General features: G+C 39.1%; 2 protein-coding genes across 3 annotated transcripts in view; one reads left to right on the forward strand and one right to left on the reverse strand.

Annotated features, from left to right (window-relative positions):
* The window catches only part of Creba (Cyclic-AMP response element binding protein A), a 27,152-nt gene extending 13,370 nt beyond the window's left edge, over positions 1–13,782 (forward strand). For both annotated transcript variants that reach the window (XM_071698219.1, XM_071698220.1), the window contains exons 3-7: positions 8,528–8,840; positions 8,991–9,319; positions 9,593–9,862; positions 10,238–10,378; positions 10,490–13,782. In XM_071698219.1, the coding sequence (XP_071554320.1) occupies positions 8,528–8,840; positions 8,991–9,319; positions 9,593–9,862; positions 10,238–10,378; positions 10,490–10,675 (1,239 nt within the window). In that variant the 3' untranslated portion in view covers positions 10,676–13,782. The remainder of the gene's footprint in view (positions 1–8,527; positions 8,841–8,990; positions 9,320–9,592; positions 9,863–10,237; positions 10,379–10,489) is intronic.
* Positions 11,300–20,852, reverse strand: LOC139768231 (uncharacterized). Its single transcript, XM_071698218.1, has 6 exons — positions 20,388–20,852; positions 19,590–19,888; positions 19,335–19,473; positions 19,007–19,241; positions 18,107–18,260; positions 11,300–14,730 (listed from the first exon to the last, which is right to left on the reverse strand). Exons 1-6 carry the CDS (start codon positions 20,664–20,666, stop codon positions 14,394–14,396), a joined length of 1,443 nt encoding a protein of 480 aa, XP_071554319.1. The 5' UTR covers positions 20,667–20,852; the 3' UTR covers positions 11,300–14,393.
* Between the last annotated feature and the right edge of the window lie 619 nt (positions 20,853–21,471).

Below are 21,471 nucleotides of genomic sequence, written 5' to 3' on the forward strand. Positions count from 1 at the left end.
GTTTATTATAGAAAAGTTTTGATAAAAATTGCAGAAGATACGAAGGTAATATTCGTTAATGAAAAAGAGAATTTTCGAAATTCCTATATAGAATCTTCTGAAATATAGTTTCAAAACCGGCTAAAGGACATTTAAAAGATGGAAATCTCTATTTTAGATCATTCTCTGGCCTTTTAAATTTTGTTGAAAATAACAAGCTGCTTTTTTTTGTTTTATTTTGACTATATTCCGATATTTACTGTCAGTACCACGGTCTTACATAAAATCTATAGTTTACGTTACGTACATCGTACATACACTATAGATTTTCAGCATTGACAGTGAATATTGGAACGCAGCCTTTGAATACGGCTCACTAATTTCTCGTAAAATTATCATTAGCTGTAGTGGATCTTAGCCAGTTGTAGCGAGTTCAGGCCCGTCTTACCTAAATCCGGCGCTCATCTCAATAAGCCTCTCGCATAACCGGTGACGCAAGTGGCCGGTCGGCCAGGCGCGACTTTTTTTCTCTCTCGAAGCGACGCGCATTTATCGGGCGTGTTAAACAGACGCGAGCGATTCGCCCGCAGGTATAACGACGACGATAAAGCGAAACGGTGGCCCGGCGAATCAGTCGTGCTGAATAGTTACGCGCACGGCGATAAGCTCTTATCAGCTGCGCCCGCCATCGCGCGCTGCCTCTCCGACTTTTCCGTCTTCCGTCGCCGCGTGTCGCGTCGCGTCGCGTCGCGTCGCCCTTTTCGAAACCCCCTTACAAACTGACTCCTCGTCTGCATTCGTTTGGCCTAATTGATAACAGCATAGATTTGCGCGACACCGTTTCTTTAACTATGTTTTTCCATATACGCACGTGGATGCGTGTCACGTCACGAGCAGTCGAAACGCGCGCTTTGTTTAAGCCTCGGCATGCAAATACTTCGCTTGTGTTTAGTAAAATATGCCTCATGCATACCGCGACAAATACAACGTATAAATAGCATAACTATTACCAAGTTTTTTATCGTGCTCTCCAGTAAAGCGCATATTCGCGGGATTTCATATCTTATTTAATAAACGTGCACTGCGTGAAATAAGCCTAGTGGCAAATTAATAAGATACTGTAGCTTCTAATTATTTGAATTGGTTAATCAAGATACGCTTCGCTCCAGACTATCAATTTTAATGTCACAGATTACGATCGCTAATAAGACTGTTTAGAACAAAGACTCTTAAATTATGATATACTAGCTTGATACCCGTGTTTTGCTACGGTATATATATATATATATATATATATATATATATATATATGTAGCTACTTTAAATAAAAAACCAAGTCGATATCTCATCGGGCCTAAGAGATATTGAGGAATCCGTGAAAACACATTTTACTCCTTTTCATCCCCTTAGGGGTCGAATTTCTAAAAATCCCTTCTTAGTGGGTGCTCACGTCATGGAAGGAATATACTCTCCGAATTTCATGTTTCTAGGTTTAGGGATTTAGGCTGGGCGTTGATGAGTCAGTCGGGACATTTGATTATACCTATATGTATGTATACATATATATATATATATATATATATATATATATATATATATATATAAGAGATTATTCCTTTCTACTTTTTCTTACAATTATTTATCTGTTTTATAATTATCGGACGATAATTCATCGACTATCAAGTTAAACGAAGCGTTAATGACAAAGTCGAAAACGTTTGACTCAGATAATTTAGGATCGACCAAAGTTCAGCGCGGTTCGAGTTACGCAAAAGAATATCCGTAAATATGGCGAAAATGAACGATGAAAAGAATGGAACGAAAAAAGAAGGATCGATCACAATATCAGATACTGTGTTATATACTGCATTGTGACCGATAGAGGTCAATTAATTTACATCCTCGACATATAATATTCTATAATGAACTATTGATCTGAATACTGCGTGTAATTACCAATTACTGATAAAGTTAGTTAATTAAAAGCGTCCTACAGGCACTTTAACTTAAGAGTTCATAATTAATATGAATGATTCTAAATTACACGCAAGTTTCCTTGCGTGTAATTTAGAGTTCTCGTATATTAACCCAGTCGTATTTCAAATATTGTATTTCACAAGTCACCGTACCTAGAAACGTATTCGAAGTTAAATTGAAAACGATGTTTATATTCAACGGCTGCTTCGAATATCAAAGGTGGTTGAGGAGACGCCTCGGCGATAATTTGCAAATATCTCAAATTCAAATTCCTGGAATATAAAGCGGCCTGAATCTTTCCGCGTTTAATGATCTAAAGTTTTTAATCGATTAACTCTTTCCGCGTACTTCTTCTCATGTATTTCTGTAACTGGCTGGCACAACAATAATTGAAATTGGCTAACCGCGATTAGGCCTTTTGACTCTATCGCGAGTATCGTATATCGGCCAATAGCCATTCGTTACCTTTATTGGCCTCTCGGATTTGAATACTAATCGATAGAGTGATATATCTCGAGGCCACAGGTATACGCAGAGAATGGCCCTCTACACTCGATTAGAATTATCGTCATTGATTGCTCTGTTCTTGGGCACAGTGGTACAAAGTAATAGATTCATCGAGCGATAGCTCATATCAAATATTACGTATATATTTAGCACAATAAAGTCTCGTCTGTTTGTGCGTGTTACTGTACGCAATTTCCTATTCTTATTTTATCTTGTAATTAGCACTATCTTGTTTTATTTTGAAAATTTACGTAACGTCGTCGTCGTCGAGTCATTTTGTATCACGAGTGAGTAAGGTTTGCAAAACCTTGACATTGGTATGCGATGAGCGAGCGGCCAAATCTTCTTCTTCTTTTATTTTTGCCCATAAGAGTATCTTTTATCTTTGGTAGCACTTTTTAGTATCCCCTATCGTATCTGCCGAGCAGAACTACCTGTTGATCCCGGATCACAGACAGACAACATTCTGGCAGGTAAATTATTGTCCCGTCTTCCTCGAAGACGAGCGAAAGACCGATGTGTAAATAATTCCGTGCCGTACGTGAGAACACGTTCGAAATCCTGCAGGAAAAGACAGTCGTAAATACTTACGGCTGAGCGCCAATGTCGCTTACGAAGTTACTCGGTCCATTCATCGACTTAAGATACATTCTTCTGCGAAGGAAAGCTCGTACAACAAGTTCGACGTTGTTGGAATTCGTGCGACGCAAAATTATTTCCTGCAATGACATGCAGAATCTTTTCAAAATAAACAGCTCGGATTTGCGTTATCCCACCTCGTCGCCGTATCTCGACCGGGCTCGTCGACCGTGCCTGAAGCTTTCTAGAGTTTCTCGACTTTCCTGAGAAGGTTCACGGCTACCTGTTAGGAAGGGATCTGGTTTTGAAACGAGTTGTATGGCGGTACACCGCGGGAGAGAGAGACCTGTGTCGCCGTCGCCGGCGTCGAGTCGCTCGTCGTCGGGCCATGGTGGGGAATAGACCAAGTGACGGGATGGAACTCGGATGGAACTCGAGGACGTTCACCTTTTTTCGTGACTTCGACGAGGCCGGCAGACGCCGCCGTTGAGATACCCTCCCCTGCCGGCTAGAATCCTGGACGATTGACCTATTCGTCTACAATAGGAGAAGTCCGTCTTCGTGATTGGAAATAGCGATTGCTACAGGCGGCCTAGCACATTTTCGAAGAAGGCGCGAATCCTATTATTTATGTTGCTAAAATATTTCCAAATATAAAATTATGCCGTCGAATAATACATATAACATAATAGCATAATAAAATTAATCACATATATAAAGAACTATTAAATAGAATATCTTATATTAATTTAAACGCAATACAGCTGAATACGATATAACACACGCTGATAATTAGCTTCAATAAATAGTTGTTTCCAATAGCATTATTACAGTAAAAGTGTCTCATGAATATTATAAATTGTATTTTTATACAATATTTGATATTCAAGCTTCGAAACGCTCTATCGGTTGATCGGCATCCGAAGTATTTTCTTCTGCATTGAGGCAAGGCGATTAACATCATACATGCTGATAATGAATTCGTGTACTGAATCAATTTAATCAAACGCTTTTCCTCATACACGTGAGGGACACCGAGCCGCAAATCCTTGTAAACAATCTGACATTGTCGGAAATTTATCGCAACACAGAGAGAGAGAGAGAGAGAGAGAGAGAGAGGGGGGGGGGCAATTCAATCACATAACGGTTGGTTTCCTTCACTGTGTAGTAATAGTAAACGTTGGGAAAATATTTGTGTTTGCCGCCAGTCTTATTGATATTCCGTACGTTCGGGTTACTATCGCATTAGCGTAATTAGATATTCGGCCGGTGCGTGCCGTTGACCTTTCCGCCGGTGTTTTCGCACCGACAGCGCAAATTTCTGCGCTGCGAAACTTAAGCGGTCTCGCGATCGCGAAACGGATCGGATTGTTTCACGGGTGCGATACATAGATACCGTGCGCATGCATAGACGTTACGCTGATGGGCATAATAAAAAAAAGTCAAGTCGCACTTTTTACGACTGTGTTTTCATCGAGGATTTAATTTATCATGAACTGTTATCGCCTTTTTTTATTGGCAATTTACGCTCCTATCCGTCGAGACGATAACGCGACGGGCGTGCATAGGTGTCGAACGGGATCGTGCCGGACACTGTCGTTTCTTTTGTAACGTTTTACAATTCCCGCGTTGATCGCGAGATTATCGCTTCAGCTACCTCGCACTTGCGCTTGTATTGTCAGTAGGCGTCTGTGTTGGGGCCTCGGCACATAGAAAAACTTAAGCAGTAAAACGTTAGTAAGAAAATCAACAGTTTGAATTCGCTACCGCTTACGTTATGCCTTAAGTTCTTGACTGGCTGATTTGCTTACTGCTTAAGTTTTTTTTTTGCGTGCCATGACCCTTACGCTTCAACATAAAGTGCACAGCGGTAACACAAGCACACGCGAAAATTCTCGTCCTCAGGTAAATCAGAAGAAAAAAAGATGATCGAACGCAACGCTCACGTCTCACGATTCTCGATTCCACGCGTGCGAACAGCCGATTACAAGTCACGCGTGCTTAACCGGCATAGAAACGGCACGAAATTTTATTTCGCATTGCATACACAATACGCTTTTACGGTCCTCGTTCTCATTCATATGTATCGCAGCTTTTGAAACACCGCTCGAACATGCCACTGCAATTCTCTCCGGTGCATTACCCACGAGCGCGTCTCCGTCTCTGTATGCGCCTTCAATGCACCAGCGCACAATTGCTTTTCGACCCGTGCATCGGAGTTTAGTCGTCGAACCAACAAGTGGAAAGGTCAGTTCTGTTAATAACCCGGCATAACTTCGCGGCCGCGCCGCCTTTATCGCGGATTATTATCAGCGCGTTCGTCTGAAATTCGTCCGACTGCGGCGCACGGGTTATTAGAAAGGTCACGTAAAACTTTAAGTCGCTTTACTTGAGAGATTCTACGAGAACAAAATACCTTTCCCTTTTTCTGCAGGGCGGAGCGTTAGTGCGCGTCTAAATTTAAATTCAGAAAGCGCAAGAAAGCGCAACTAAAACGAACGGACACGCCCCTTATCTTGCCTCAATTAGTTAGCTGCAGTATTAATAGCGCTTGTAATAACGATCGCGCGTAATAACGGGGAGGCGTATAATAATAATCGTTCTTGAGAAAATGAAGAATCGAAGCGATTGCGCGAGAGGCCCCGCGCGATTTCTCGTGGACAGTCGGAACGACAAAACGATAATGCCGCGGTAGCGAAATAATCTCGTCGCGAAAATTGCTGAGCCCGGACCCCCACTCAGTTCGATCCACTTCCCGTGTTGCGCGCTGCAGTTAGTTAATATCAATCGCTATGTTGCAATTTTGCGGCGGAGAAAATTTAATCGGAATTCCTATACCCCCGGATGAGAGCAGAGACGCCGCGGCCCTCCAGCCGGACTGATCTCCAGCGGAAATACCGCGCTACTGGAGAGGGATATACCAGTGTAATTGACGATGCAAATCCGATTCACAATTAATTATATGTTTACGTTTAATTTATTAATGACGATGTTCTTCACGACCCGTGTTGTATTGTTTGTACATAAACTCTCGTCAAGACTAATCAATCAGCAAATTCGACATCGAGTTATTAACTTTATTCGCGAACATTGATGAGTTGAATGTACGATAGATACTTAATTTTTTATCTATGTGAAATCATTTTGATCTATGAAAATAATTTAACAAGACATCAATTATATATTTATTTTAAGAATTGATTATTCGATGAGCCTGATTAATTTCCTCCAAAGCGGATTATTATGCGAACCCGAACGGCAAAGAAATAATGTCGATAAATTTGCCCACAGTAGAATTGCATAATAGTGATAAAAAATAGTACGAATGTTGAAAAGGTCATAGTCTTTTCTTTTATTGTTCCCGTCAGAAGAAATCGCTAAAAGATATGTTACGTCAGTATGAGGAAAAAGTCGCATCTGCTAATATATCATTACACGAAGAAGTTTATTATGATGTTTCATATGAGCGATTACAAATATATATGTTCGAAGTTTGCGAAGACGTGCACGGAAAATTCAAACGCAATGGATAAACGATAATGAATGATAAGACGTGTATTTAAAGCCGTGGATAGGACGATCGCAAAAAAGGATGCACGTGTATCCTCCGCCGTATATATCTCCAAAAAGACAACGAGAAGGATTGCCCGTTACGGACGTGCTTCCGCCGGAAGTGAGACGTGGAAGGATGGGAGATAAGTGTTGGCCGCGCGATCAGAGCATAACGGAGAGCGATGACGAAGGGCAAAAGGACGAAAAGAAGGAGCGAGAGGAAGATGGAGGAAACGGGAAAAGGAAGAGCGTGATGTCGCGACCTTGGCGAATCGAGTTCCGCATTGCTGTAGCCGGCAGATTTTTATGGATGCGAGACATTCCAAAGATCAATAAGCCAGATGCGATTTTAATCAGTTCGGTCGAACGGGAAAACGACATTTTAATTTTACTCGAATAAAACGATTCTTTTTTCTTATAGACCAAACACGGCAAATTTCTCGGATTTTTTTATTTAATTGTCACTAGTACGCGAAGAATTATAATACTGGGGATGTCGGTCGGTAATGATAAACCTATGCGAGAAAAATTTATGTAATGGAAAGAAGAGAACAGTAGTGGAAGAAAGCAAAGACGGCTCGTGAGATTTGAGTTTCCGGGTTGTTGGTTACTAATGGTTCCATTCTAACTAATTACCCACTTGCGGGAAATTGCTACATTCCCATCTAAATTAGGGGGACCACGGTGTATAACGAAGAGAAAGAATAGAAAAAACTGAGACAAAGGCAGACGAGAGGATGAATGAAAACCAATTAGAAATAAAACTGCAATTTTATAAATTGTCGAACCAATAAAGTTATTATTTTTAAATTAATCTTTAAAAAATGTTAATAAGCAGCACTGCAGAATGCAGCGTCAGAAATTGCTTCGAACATATCCCACGCTTCTTACATCAGAAAATTATCTTCGTTGAGCTGCTACCAATGCGCGCGACATCGGGCAAGCGTCGCTTAAATCATCTCGTTCAAGTATTCCACAGCCGGATTTGCTTATACAGAGCAAACCGTGCATAACGGGGAAGTTCCGCGGCTAAAGGAAAACCGTGCGTATACACCAACTGTGCGCGAGAGACGGCAGCGAAGCGAGAAGCTGAATAGCTGGTAGCAACAGCTCGTCGCTAGCGCAATACGAAAAGATCCGTCTTGACCTTGGGACCGGGTTCCGCATTGCTGGGTCGCGCCCGGTAGGGCCCCCGAAGATCGCGCAGAAGGAGGCGAAGTCGTTGCTACCGACTACCTTATGGACTCGGGTAACGGCCGACCTTCAACTTGACCGCTCAACTTGAGCGCCCTTCTCCTTCTCGCTTACGTGTGACCGCTCGCGGAACGCTCGCGGTATAATTTTAGAAGCACGCGGGGTCCTTGACACCTCGCCGCGACGGGCGGCAACCATTGACAACCGCGGACGCGGACGCGGACGCTGCCCCTCCCGTGTCCATTGACTCGCGTCGCGTTACGTTTGCGATGAAAATTCACGTAACGATTGATTTCTGCTCGGCTCGTTCCTCTCCCCTTGCTCGAATCGCCGATTGTCAGACTTTTAAAGAAACAAGTGTTTCTCGATAACAATACAAATAAGATAACGTGCCTGTGTCAAGTAGATATCAATTCTTTCGTATCCATAGAATATGCTTTCAAAGTTTGGCGATTTATTCCAAGATATTTTTTATAAAGCATTGTGATTATGTATTCATAAAAAAATTGATATTTATTTCCAAAGGAAATCTAATAAGATATTAACAAATTAGTTCGGTCTACATGTATGTAATTTAAAATTTTATAATAAATAATTTTCCATTTTTCTACCATCGTTGTGATATGTTACATTTTTTCCATAGAATTTTTTAAAATGTTTAATTATATTTTAGCCTAAGAATTAAGAATCTAGTTAAAAAAATATTTTTACATTTAACAAATTCTTGGTCTCATTGCAGATACTCAATCAGGATATCTTAATGAACACCAAAGAGGAGGAATGGGGTAATGCCGTATGTCTGAGGAACAATGTGATACTGAGAGATCGTCTAATGACGGATGCAGCTCTCGGTGGACCACGGCCGATAAAATCCGAGCATAGTTATAGTCTTTTGGCTCCCAGTCCGCCTCCGAGCCCGGCAACGCCAGGAGATAATCCCCATACGCCGAATTCGTGTTCTGGCGCGGTTGGTTCTACAGCGACTACTAGTTCCTCCATCGATTTCGCCAATCTGGATCACAAGTCTCTCGATATCCGCGACAGAATGGATGGTAAGGAAATGACATTGTGTGGCAGTCTTCGTCCTTTTGAGAAAAAACAGATAATTTTATCATTCACAAATTCTTCGTCATTTTTTTTCTTTAACAATAATTTCGGAGGAACTGTAGAGATAGAAATTATCACTGAAATACTTTTTTCAGATATGGAAGAAGAATGTTTTCCGGCTATTTCGATAAGTAGCACTTCGAACCGTGTCGAATCGTCATCGTCGTCGCCGCTGACGTCATCATCTACCTCGAGCGCAATCCTCAAGAGAAACAATCTAGTACCTGAAGATAACGAGTACCCGGAGATCAAGGACGAACCCATCAGCGCGCCAGCAAGTCCCTGCGCGCCTTGTCAACCAAATTGCGATATGGTAGACGATACGAGCGCGATAACAATGGTGTCGCCGCAGAGTCTTCATTTTCCCAAAACCCATCCCTCGCACACGAGTGACAGCGAAGAGGATGACGAGGAGTACTATCAGGTATCTCAACTTAAATCAATATTGCGCCAGGCATCAGATTGTTCTCGAGCGATAAAATACTCTCCGGCATTAGGTTTTATCCAACTGTATATTATCTACATTAGTCTCAACTGCTCGAGAATATAATGCTCGTGGAAAAGGGTACGGTATATAGACTCGCTTGATTTAGGAGCAAGAACTAGTGAGATTTATTGTGTTCGAACTACGCGTTGTTATTTGAATATACCGATTCTCCATTAGTTTCTTATCGTCATCGTCGTCACTTACTTCCAGAATATGGAGATTGAGGAGTACGGCATGGTCTGCGAGGGGAAGGAAGCGACCTTGCACGCGTCGAGACAGGGATTGCCGCCGACGCCGCCCAGTAGCATAAGCTCCGACAGCGAGGGTACCGCTTCCGCTTCCTGCTCGCCCGAACGCCGAGATTCCCAGACTTGTACGCAGAATCTCAGAGGCTTGCTGACACCGAGGCTTTACGTCACCAACGGCACTACTCACACTACCAGACAACCCATTCATACGCCTCTGATTTCCTGTCAGCCGGTAAGACACAAAGTCTGAAGAGTTTGATAATTTCTGATGAATCCTTCTCTCATATCCTTATTTAGGTCTATCTTTGCCTGTGTATTTTTTTAATTTTTTAAAATAACTTTAAAGACATTTTTATTGATATTTGGTTCAGTATTCTAAGTTATGATGCATATCCCACGTCCACCCATCTCTACACACCTCATGTTTACATTATCAACATATATAATCGAGTATCGTTAGTCAGTAAGATGACTGAATTTGCATGAATAAATTTGAAGTTTCTTTTATGGATGAGTTTCATATGGATAATGTTTTACATTTTATTGCTGTCATATTTATTGACTCAGTATATTAGCGTGATGCACTTATATGTGATTGACATTACAGAAAGGATCTACGGTGTTAATATTGACGGAGGAAGAGAAGAGAACCTTGATAGCCGAAGGATTTTCCGTGCCCACGAAGCTTCCTCTGACGAAACAAGAGGAGAAATCTCTGAAGAAAATACGAAGAAAGATCAAGAACAAGGCATGTACAACAATGTAATCTGGATATTCAAATTCTCTTCAAATGTTATCCAACTTGCGAAATTACGAATGTGACGTGAAAGATACTGACTTTACGTGGTACTTTTTGCAGATATCGGCGCAAGAATCACGAAGAAAGAAGAAGGAATACATGGAAGATTTAGAAAACCGAGTCACCTCGTTGACAGACGAGAATTCCTCGTACAGAGAGAGGCTGAATTCTCTAGAAAATATGAATCGCGAGCTAGTAAAGGAGTTAGAACGTCTTCAGAGCTTGCTGCAGCTACAACAATCTTAGATATATTCATTTCTATTTAGAATAGCCCAAATTTATTTGATATCAAATTTTTATTTTTAAAAAGATTTACAGTAATTGCTCTCCCCAAAAATAATTTTTGATCCGAAGAATACTACACGTTTGCGATAATGTTCACAAAAAATGGCTAAGCAATTTAATATTGTTACAAAGATTGAAAATTCTAAAAAGTCCTGAAAAAGATTTTAGATTCTCAAATATTTCACAGATGCTAATATAGATTTATCTGTACTCATCAAATTGTTCTTCCATATATTAATTCCTTTAATTGTTACGAGGTGATAAAAATGGCGTGTTTTTATTGCCAAGTCACAGGTCAGAATTAAAAAGAGATATATTTTTAGGGATTAGTGCAATTTCTTTACATTCCTAGAATGTCTTCCTCACATACAAGACACGATGAAGCATTTGTAGTGTTATCGCGATTGAAGGTTTATGAAAGACATCCCGAATGCTGCAACAGCTTTCAATTCTTTCAATAACTAAAGATTTTATGCTGATATACTATGTATGTACATCATCCTTCGTTAAATCAACATATTTTCGCCAGGAGTGCCTTTGCGGGTTTATTTCCATATTTCTTCCAGCATATTGCAAACCAAAAGGTATATAGGTGGCTAATTTATTTCTCGCAATTATATGATACATTTAGTGTGAGTTTTTTTTTACATTTCAATAAGACGAAAATATTTTGAAAATATGGGATTTGGATATTTGATCCACGATATTTACATGTTGTGAAAAGCAGTTGGTTGTTGGTTATTGCCAAACTCGATGCAACGAGGAATTTCAAAAAGACACCCAGATGTAAACGGCCTTTTGATTATTCCATATATTTGTGCTGCAAAAGTAGTTTTAAACCGTTTGGGACCCAAAGAAATATTTTTGGGGTCCATAATAGCGTATTTATCGGTACATAATTCACTTTGACGCAGTTTTGTCAATGGATTTGCCTGTATACAAAACAAAACCATATGACATATTTTATATGTAAGAAAGGAAAACGAAAGTACGATTATTCTTATATATATGTAAGAAAGTGTGTTCTTGTGTAAATGTAAAAGTTCGATGCAATCGACGAAGTTATTGTATTTTACGTTTTACGAGAAGATATTTAGTTGTATGTGCAATAAGATTATTATGCAGATCGACTTGAAGGAAACAGTCGCGTCAAATCGACGGTGTACTATTCTTTTAGGGCACTATCACTAACGCTAAAACGTGTGTTAGAATAAGGCTCTAAGATCGATCACAACGATGATAATTCATTTCGCGTTAGTTCAAAACGCGTAGTTGAAATGTTTGTAAAATATAAGTTTGCGAGTGTAGAATACATTTTGCTCGTCCACGAAGAATCGTCTATAGATGAATTTATGAATTCCGCTGTTACGTTTGCAAGGCAATGGAAATCAACTATTCGAGCAGCAAGTTCTTGGCCTCATTTATATAGGTATAGATATGATCGCGCTCGAGAAAATTATATAGGACGGTTTCCTGGTGTCTTCAAACGTGAAGCTGCATTAGTTGTGATGTAAGAAGAATTTCAATCGAGCTAATCGATATTAAATGTCATTGGTATATTACGTACCAAACAATATTGTGACTTTTAATTGTTTTTCTTCGCAACTTTGTTTCATGATTAGCGTAAGTTCGCGCAAGAAGTGTTGTCGCACGATAGTGGCAGACCACTCGACTACTTACCGCATGAAAGTTGTGGAAAGGGACCAATGCGTGTAAGACAAGAAGACTTTTTCTTCTTCTTCTTCTCGCTCCCCCTTCTCTTCTGCTTCACATAATTGCCAAATAAATAGTAAAGTTTAGTGTCGTATCGCGTGTCCAGGAGATAGTATGTGTATTAAATGGTCACACATCCCTCGCATGAATGTCTACAGAACGATCGCGGCTATCATTGTGCGTCGATATCTCTTTAATACGGAATTTATATTTTGATCGACCGACATATTTTTTGATCTTTTTATCGTATGAGTCTAAAAATGCAGGGTAAAATACGTTTGTATTATAAAAATAACGTATATAGCATGGCCATAAGGAATCTTCATCTACCTATTCTTGAGATTCACACACACACACACACATTATATTTAATTAATAAAAATAAATTATTATATATACTTATAAGTCAGAACTTAAATTAAAATCGACCTCAAATTCATCAAAGGAAACACTCTCATTGTTAATTTCTCGTTTCCTTAGCCACGCTGTATACATAAAGACGCGTAACTCTTACGAAAAGATTGAATTTCAAGATAATTTCAAATTAATTATTTTTACAGTTTTTAAAAGAATTGATGAAGAGACCTGCTGAAGAATATGTTGTTGGACAAAAGTCAATGAGGCAGTCAATAAACAAATGATAGTAATCTATAACATAAATGTGAATGTGAAGGCACTTTCGATGTACATACTTCGCAGACTTGATAAGCGCTATCGGCTAGGAATTTTCATCTTTTCTGCGTATACACGCGCACACAGACCACACATATATACGTTACACATACGCATATGGTCTTTAATTACCACATGCGTGTGATAAAGAAATAATTACATGTCTGTACAAAGCGGCAGAGAAATGATTTTTATCGAAAGCAGAGAGTTTAATATATTCTATAAGAATAGAGCTTTATAGTTAATTATATATATACATATATTAACATTATACATTCATAGAGATGACTATATTTTACGACAAATTACACAAACGTTCAATAGCGAAGGAAATCATATATAGTTATTTGATACATGAATTTATCACTATTACCATTCTCGTTATCATGATGTATCATTTATTTCTCATATGCGAGCGTTAATGCATCTTTATATCACGTACTAGGCGTATATATTTATCCAGAGAGAAAGAAAAAGAGAGAATATATAAATATATATATATACATATTAACAAAGATAACATAAATATAAATATATATCCTATTCGACGCATGTCGAATTTACGTGTGCATGTATAACGTGTCTATATAAAGCTCAGTACCACGTCGTCAATGTACCGCGGGGTCCTGCAACTTCGAATGGATGTTGTCTGACAATAAGTAATAAATATTTGTGAACCAGCATATCGTACGCTTTATATGATTCACATATTCGCATTACATCCTAATGAATTAGAAATTATTTCTTCCCTGTAAAAATGAATATTTTTTCTGTTCCTTTGATTTTGCCATCCCACGTTTAAAATCTTAACAATTTATAATTTATATTATCATTTTATAACGAAACATTTCCACAAATGGGATGATAAAATTGGAATCGGCGTAATCTATATAGTATATAATCGAATGTTCCGAGTTCCGACTGACTAATCAACGCCCAGCCCAAACCCTTAAACCTAGAAACAGGAATTCGGGGAGTATATTCCTTCCATGACATAAGCACCCATTAAGAAGGGATTTTTAGAAATTCGACCCCTAACGGGGTGAAAAGGGGTAAAACGTGTTTTCACGGATTTCTCAATATCTCTTAGGTCCAATGAGATATCGAATTGGTTTTTGCTTACAAAGGTTAAAACATAATTCAAGATTTTGCCCTAATCAATCCCTAAGGGGCAAATCTAAATTCGGAGGTGAATTATAGAATCCTTCGCATACTGTAGCGAAGCACGGGTGTATCAAGCTAGTATAACATAAATTTAATAATGACAAAGTAGATTTTCTTATTTCTCTGACTCTTATTCCTCAGTATCCATCTCCTCATTTTCCAGTTGATCTTCTATCTTGCTTTTTAGAGTAGTAAGGCTGAGAGGCGCGTCTATATCGAGAATCTTACGTTTCTCCACCTTGTCCCTCTTGGACCTGTATAAGGGATTTTCGAATCTACCTGCACTCGCGACTTGCTTTATCCTCTCGACGTCGTCGTCAGCCTCTCGTCCGCTCGTTCTGGGAACGTCAGCAATCTGAACGTTGCCCTCGGGAACGTTCTCGAAACGGGCGAAACCGTGCTTCTGCTTGTCCTTCCGAATTCCATCTCGGACGGATGAGACGGCTTCCATACATCCCGAGAGGACGCTGCAAAAAATTACATTCCGTCTCAGGAAGATCGATAGATATCCAATGGCGTCGCACAAATACTTCCCACGTGCTTCTGAGATAAGTACTTAACACAATCTCTAATATGGAATCCCAAAAATATTTTTTAAAGCAGAACAGAAGGAAAGCAATAAAAATGAAGTAAATGGCGGGACTGATGTCCATTTCTATCAACGCAGGTTAATTTTAATTTTGGTTTAACTTTATTTTTCATCTTTTCCTAATAGTTCTAAGAGCTAGAAAAAGATAGAAAATATAAGTTAAACTGAGATTAAAGTTAATCTACGTTGGTAGAAATGGACATAAATCATCAATTGTAATGCCACATAAATATCATGTCTCGAGAGAAGAGACGCCTTACATAAATATAAAAACCGTATCCTTATAGCGCGTAAGTGAAATGGGAATCTTGGTCTAAAAGATTTCGGCCTCAAGCAGAACGTGTTCGATGAACCGAGAAAATTACACAGCGGCCAATTGCATTCGGTTTGAAGCCTGTTGAGAGCAATAATAAACCGACCAGTCGGCCCGCCGAGGGAGCCGAACTAATTAAATGTTAGACGAAGGGGTGAGGGGCGCGCAGGGCGGTACCTCGATTCCAATTGCGAAGCCAGTCGCGGAACGGCGGTGAAGAAATTAGCGCAATGAAACGTAAAACCGTAAAATAGGAGAACGGGAGTGAATTTGTTGGTTGCGCTAAACTATCGTTATCCTGTCGCTACTTCGCAAATTAAAATACCCTGTTTCGCACCCAGTCTCCGCCGTTCCAACTATATAATATCTCTTTCCTTCCTGCGTCAAGCTCGCAATTCCTCCCCCCCCCCCTCTCTCTCTCTCTCTTTTTCTCGTTTTTTCGTCATATCGGATGAATATCTGGGAAATGAGAATCTCGGAGAGTTCGACATTTTCCATTTCCCCGTGGATTTAATAGCCGCGACAAATTTGCGACTGACCTTTACGAATTGCAAGCAATCTTGCTGTCTTGGTCGCCCGTCATCATCCCGTTCCACTCTTTAGAGTTTAGAGCATTGCGCCTGCATCGCGCGAGCCTAATTTCAAGATTGCCAAAACTAAATAATTTATACCCTCACTTCTTGAGATTATAGACAATGGTAGATAAAAAAAATGCGTCATCATGCGCAACATCATCTTTAATCGATTCTGTATGTTTGCGTAAGCGACATTATAAAATCATGACGAATGTAAATTTTTAAATATTAGATATAACGACGCTCATTGTTATCTAATCATGTATCATATCTCCGTTTGTAAATAAATAAGCTATTTAAATGTTTAAATGCAAAAATATCATGAAGGTTTCCTTGTGTATTCAGCTCTTAAATACCCTTGAAAAGAAATCCAATATTGCGCTCTCTCTAGATGTCGTCGAATAACCGGAAATAGAGCGAGGACATAAGCAAGCGTGTATATCTACTGTACGTATATGCATGTACATATAAGCTGGTAATCCGTGTAATTGCTTTTCTCACTCTCTTTACAGATGTGCAAAAACTGTCGACGGGAGACATGCCAGATCTAAGAGAGGCTGCGGATCATCGATCGAACTGAACCTCGTCGGGAATTTTCCGCGTGACCATGTGTCACCGCGCCGCGGCCGTCCGCCGATCGTTCGGCGAACATCCTACACACAGCGTTCTCGGTACTACACTACAAAACGTTATTTTCCTTATTCATTTTCTTGTCACGTGTCGGCGTTGTTATTATTACTCCCGTGACCATGCGCCGAGTAGTGGTGCTTGTGCTTGCACGAAGTTACGCTGCACACGAACGTAACGGGGCATCGCGAGGTCCGGGAAAGTTTTCTTTTTCAATTTCGCTGATTTTAATAACAATATTGACGCAAGTCAGTAATATAAATGAGTTGGCTAACTCGTAGCCCGTCTTTCGATACTTTCGTCTGATAAACGTGAAAATACCTCGTTGTTCTAAAAAGTCCTGGAGGCGGTTTACATTTTTGGTACGTCATTTTAACAGTTAGCTTACGATATATCTTTTGTTTTTGTTACATTGGAGGTGACGATGGGTAAAATGTCAGTCTGGCATTATCGGAATACCGCGCGACGGCATGCGCCCTGAACATTGTAAAAAAAGAAAACAATATGCACTTACGTCATAGTAGCAAAGCTGAAATTTTGAGTACTAAAAATTTATTTAATAAAATATAAAAAAAATGTAGTCCTTAGCGAAGATTATAGGTCAATATAGCACGTACTCCCATCCACACATACACGGGTTATATTACATTTGGTAAGGTGTTAGTCCCGTCGGCGGGCTGCCAGACTACACTTTTTTTATATTTTATTAAGTAAATTTTTAGTACACATTTCAGCTTTGTTACTATGACGTAAGTGCATTGTTTTTTTTTTTTACAATGTTCAGAGGATGCCGTCGCCGCGGCCGTCGCGTCACGCGTAATAGTTCCGACGGTGCACTGTCATTTTATCCATCGTCACCTCCAATGAAACAAAAAAATCATAAGCTAAGCTTGCTAAAATAACGTCCCAAAAATGTTCACTGCCTCCCGGACTATTAATTTCGCTGGAGTTCGCGGCCGACAATGCCGACATAGTTCGCTTGCGTATCGTGAGTAGGTTGAGTATGCCCAACACAGTTCAGCGTTTCATTCGACCGATGCTGGGTATGCGAATATTGCAAATATCGAACACAAATGCCGGCGCCGAATGCTGGCGCGGCTTTCCAAACATTCGTAGCCAAGTGTGTCACCACATGGCGACACGTAATAACCAACGTGTTAAACATTTTAATATTAAGGACGTTCTCCGGTCCTTATACTAGAGAAAATCGATTTTCTTAGGATTTTCTTGAAACTGTGAATATACGTTAATTTAGGTGTGCTTTATGCGTGGTATAAATTTCAGTACCTCTTCCGGTATAAAAAATAAAGATACTGAGCCTCAAAGTTTCAAAAAAAATATTTAAATTTAATTTTTTTTTAGTTTTGGCATTTTTTCCTTATAGAACTCGACGAGAGGAGCAACTTTGGTCCTCTTGGCCAACCTCGTATCTCTTACCGTTTGGCCTGGAAAACCTTTTCATTAGTAAAAGTTGAAACTTTGAGGCTCAGTATCTTTATTTTTTATACCGGAAGAGGTACTGAAATTTATACCACGCATAAAGCACACCTAAATTAACGTATATTCACAGTTTCAAGAAAATCCTAAGAAAATCGATTTTCTCTAGTATAAGGACCGGAGAACGTCCTTAAATTTAGTGTAGCGCGAACGACAGCTTGTAATCCTGTCGGATCGATACTTTTAATTGACTGGTACCTAGTGTAGCGACGCAAAAAAGAAGATGACACAAGGATACTTACTGCCCCAAAGAATAACCGAAGTACAGAAAGGCCAACAGAAGAAGGGCGATCACAACAAGAGGCGTTCCCAAAAGGGGTCCAAGTGTAACGGCTAATCGAGAATCTTTCATTGCTGCACCCGCCGTCTCCGCATTCGTCACGTCGATTCCTTTGCCTAATAGAAAAATGTGTGACAAAATAGCATTCTGAGAAAAAGGATCTTGTCAATTAGTTTTATTGTTTCTAAGAGAAACGTAAGCAATTATCTTTTTAGTAATTAATCACGTAATTAATAATGTTTTTCTGTTTGCCAAACATGTTTTTGATTAAACTTAAAACAATTAAAGCAACTAAATAAAATGTCAAATAAAACCAGAGAATATCATTTATTTATAACGAACATTTTTTAAATGTTTTTTGGACTGCGCTTGAAATTTAATTAAAATAATATATTTAAATTTATAATATGAAAATAATACGAAATATTTGTGTATGATACTATGTGTACACGTACACATATATACATATAACTGAACTTTTTACAACAAATAAATTATATTTCAATAAATGAATGAACGAAAGGATAATGCTTGACAATGTCCAATGCGTTCCAATTATAAAACCGGATTAAAATTCCAGTTGAGTATTGACATTTGTAGGCGTTAACAACAATCGATATCGGTATTGCAAACAACGAGAACGCGACAAATGAAAGGATTTTATCGTTTTTCACATATCTCCGTTTTGCTTGTACGCTAGTAAACTGTACGAGATTATTTACGTGATGAAATTGCTTTTTCTAAATTATCGGAAAATTGAATAGTCGTCTAACTTTGGTTTGGAACACAATCGAATCAATTTCTCGGTTTATAATCTTGTTTAAAAATTTATCAGAGATTTAAAAGAACTATGTATACTGACTTCGCAACATTTCTCGCAGGTTTTCTACCGCTTCCTGTATCGTATTCCCGGAATAGTCCCCTTTTTCTTTTACGAGAATCTCGACGCCACCTTTCCAAGTGCGTCTGGTGTGCCAGGCAACCTTTTCCGTATATCCTTCTAAAGCTTCGTCCGCCAAGAATTGTACCGTCGCTAAAGAAATCTGCTCCGATATGGAAACGCGTCCGCCACAGTACGGACAACAGTGACCCTCCACCTGAAACACAAGATGAATTATGTCAATCAGGTAATAATGGAAATAAATAAATTACGTAATAAATAAATTAATGTTTTAAATAAAGTATCTAACCGTAAGAGGATATTCGCAGCCCGTAAATCCACATCTTGGCCTCTGAATGGCGCAGATCTCTTCGAGATAATCGCTCTGAGAGTTTCCCTGGCAGAAACATTTCTTACAGTCGTGCATAGTCAGGTACAGTTCGCTGTACCTAAAAAAAAAAAAAAAAAAAAAAAAAAAAAAAAAACAATTTTCACAAAATACCCTTCGTCACAGTGGATATACACGTGTGGAAATGCATCAGCAAACATTATCATTCAGGCTTACTTTACGGTGAATCCGCCTCTGGAGAATTCCCTACGATCTTGGAAGTTTTGCCATTCCCACTCGGTAAACGGCCTCTCGTTCGACAGCCGAATCGACTTTACTTCTATCTCCCTTACAGGTAGAAGGATACTAAAGGTGTAATTCTCGCTCGGCAGGACAACGTTGTCCTGGCGACATGGGACGCGCTCGAGATGCGGCGCTGCTGTCGAGCTACCGTTCCAATTTGTGGGGTCGGCCCAGAAAATATTACCCTCTTTCGACCATCTACTAACTTTCGCGTCTGTCCGTGAATCGCTTAGCTTGCACACACACATACAGAATCTTTATTATTAAATTAAATTTGTTATTAGTAAGAAAGATAGTGGATGAGTTAAATTATTTATTTGAACTTATTATTAAAGTAAATTATTTTATTTTTAAAGTAAATGCGGAAAAGGGAATACGAAAACGTATATCATTAAATTTTTAATAGACTGTGATATCGTTTGAGTTGCATAAATTTCAGCATTTTATGACGCTTATCGCTAATAAATATTCTGACAAGCTGGATTTTCCAATCAGTCGGAGCGTAAACAACATGTCAACATTAAAACATTAATGTCGCAATTATCGCGAGTGTATCATCGAAGCGGCTACGATATTTTGTAAAATTGTAAATGATTTAACTTTCCATCCGCGAACACACTCGTTAAACTCAAAAAAGGGGAAAAAGAGCGGTCAAACGCATTATTCCATTCCCTATATACTCAATTTATTCTATCAACCTTCTGTATATTTTCTCGCGAGTCTATAGCTCACCTGCAGTTGACCGTTTCTAGGGAGGACCAACAATCCCTGCCTCGGTAAATCAATTTCGGATAGTCTGAGATTATCGGCTCCGGCGATGCCCACCGCGTGCCGGGTCTGCTGAGGAAAGATCACACGGCTGTCGATCTCCGGGACACGGCCGTCCGCCCAGTTGCTCGCGGTTTGCCACTCCAGATCTGGAAGCCAGTACTTTTCGAAAGCGGTCGAATATCTCGATATCAAAATAACGCACAGCACGATTTTACGATACGGCGCGGAAGGGGCGAGCATGTTTTTATATGAATGTCTTAAACGGCCGGTCGATTGAACGAAGATATAAGTACGCGTAACGAATACGCTACTTCTCGATTAATTCTCACTTGAAAGAAATATGAAACGGTATAGTGAATTTAGACGTTCGCTATCAATCATTCGCAGCAAATTTTTTAACTCCGAAATAACGCGAGGAAGAGAAGTTGAACACGGTCGGGAATTTTTCGATAACTGAAAGTTACTCCGCTATAATCGAAGTCGATTGGGGGCGTGCCTGATTCAGGAGAGTCTGGCGTGGACTTGCGTTATTTGTCACGATTAGATCGCCATGGGTTTCGTAGTTCGTTGAAATCAAAGTCTTTGTCGTATAATTATTCACTTGTATTTTTAAAAAATAAACAACTTATTGTTAGATGAGCAAGTATGCTATATACAGTAATTTAAAACTTTTGTTTAAATCATTATATAGATTTTCTTAAACAAAATGTAACTTTTATTCAGAAAATTTTTTTATAGCTCTATTATTTAAAAAGATAACTGAATATATATACACTTAAACCAACACATTGTATAACGATTATCATCATTAATTGAAATACCATCATATAAATGTGGTTATTTACAAATATATATTCAAACATTTATATATATATATATATATATATATATATATATATATGACTGAAACATGAATTTCAAGTATCTCCGATTTTTATTAACAATTATTCATTCTGAACACAAAACACATGGAAAGCTAAACTTTCGCAATTCATATTAAATGTATCAATATATTTGCATTCATGTATTTATTATTATGGTGTGA

Source organism: Temnothorax nylanderi, unplaced genomic scaffold, assembly GCF_030848795.1.
Source record: "Temnothorax nylanderi isolate EJ_2023f unplaced genomic scaffold, tnyl_v1.0 TNYL_tig0015_pilon, whole genome shotgun sequence".
Lineage (NCBI taxonomy): Eukaryota > Metazoa > Arthropoda > Insecta > Hymenoptera > Formicidae > Temnothorax > Temnothorax nylanderi.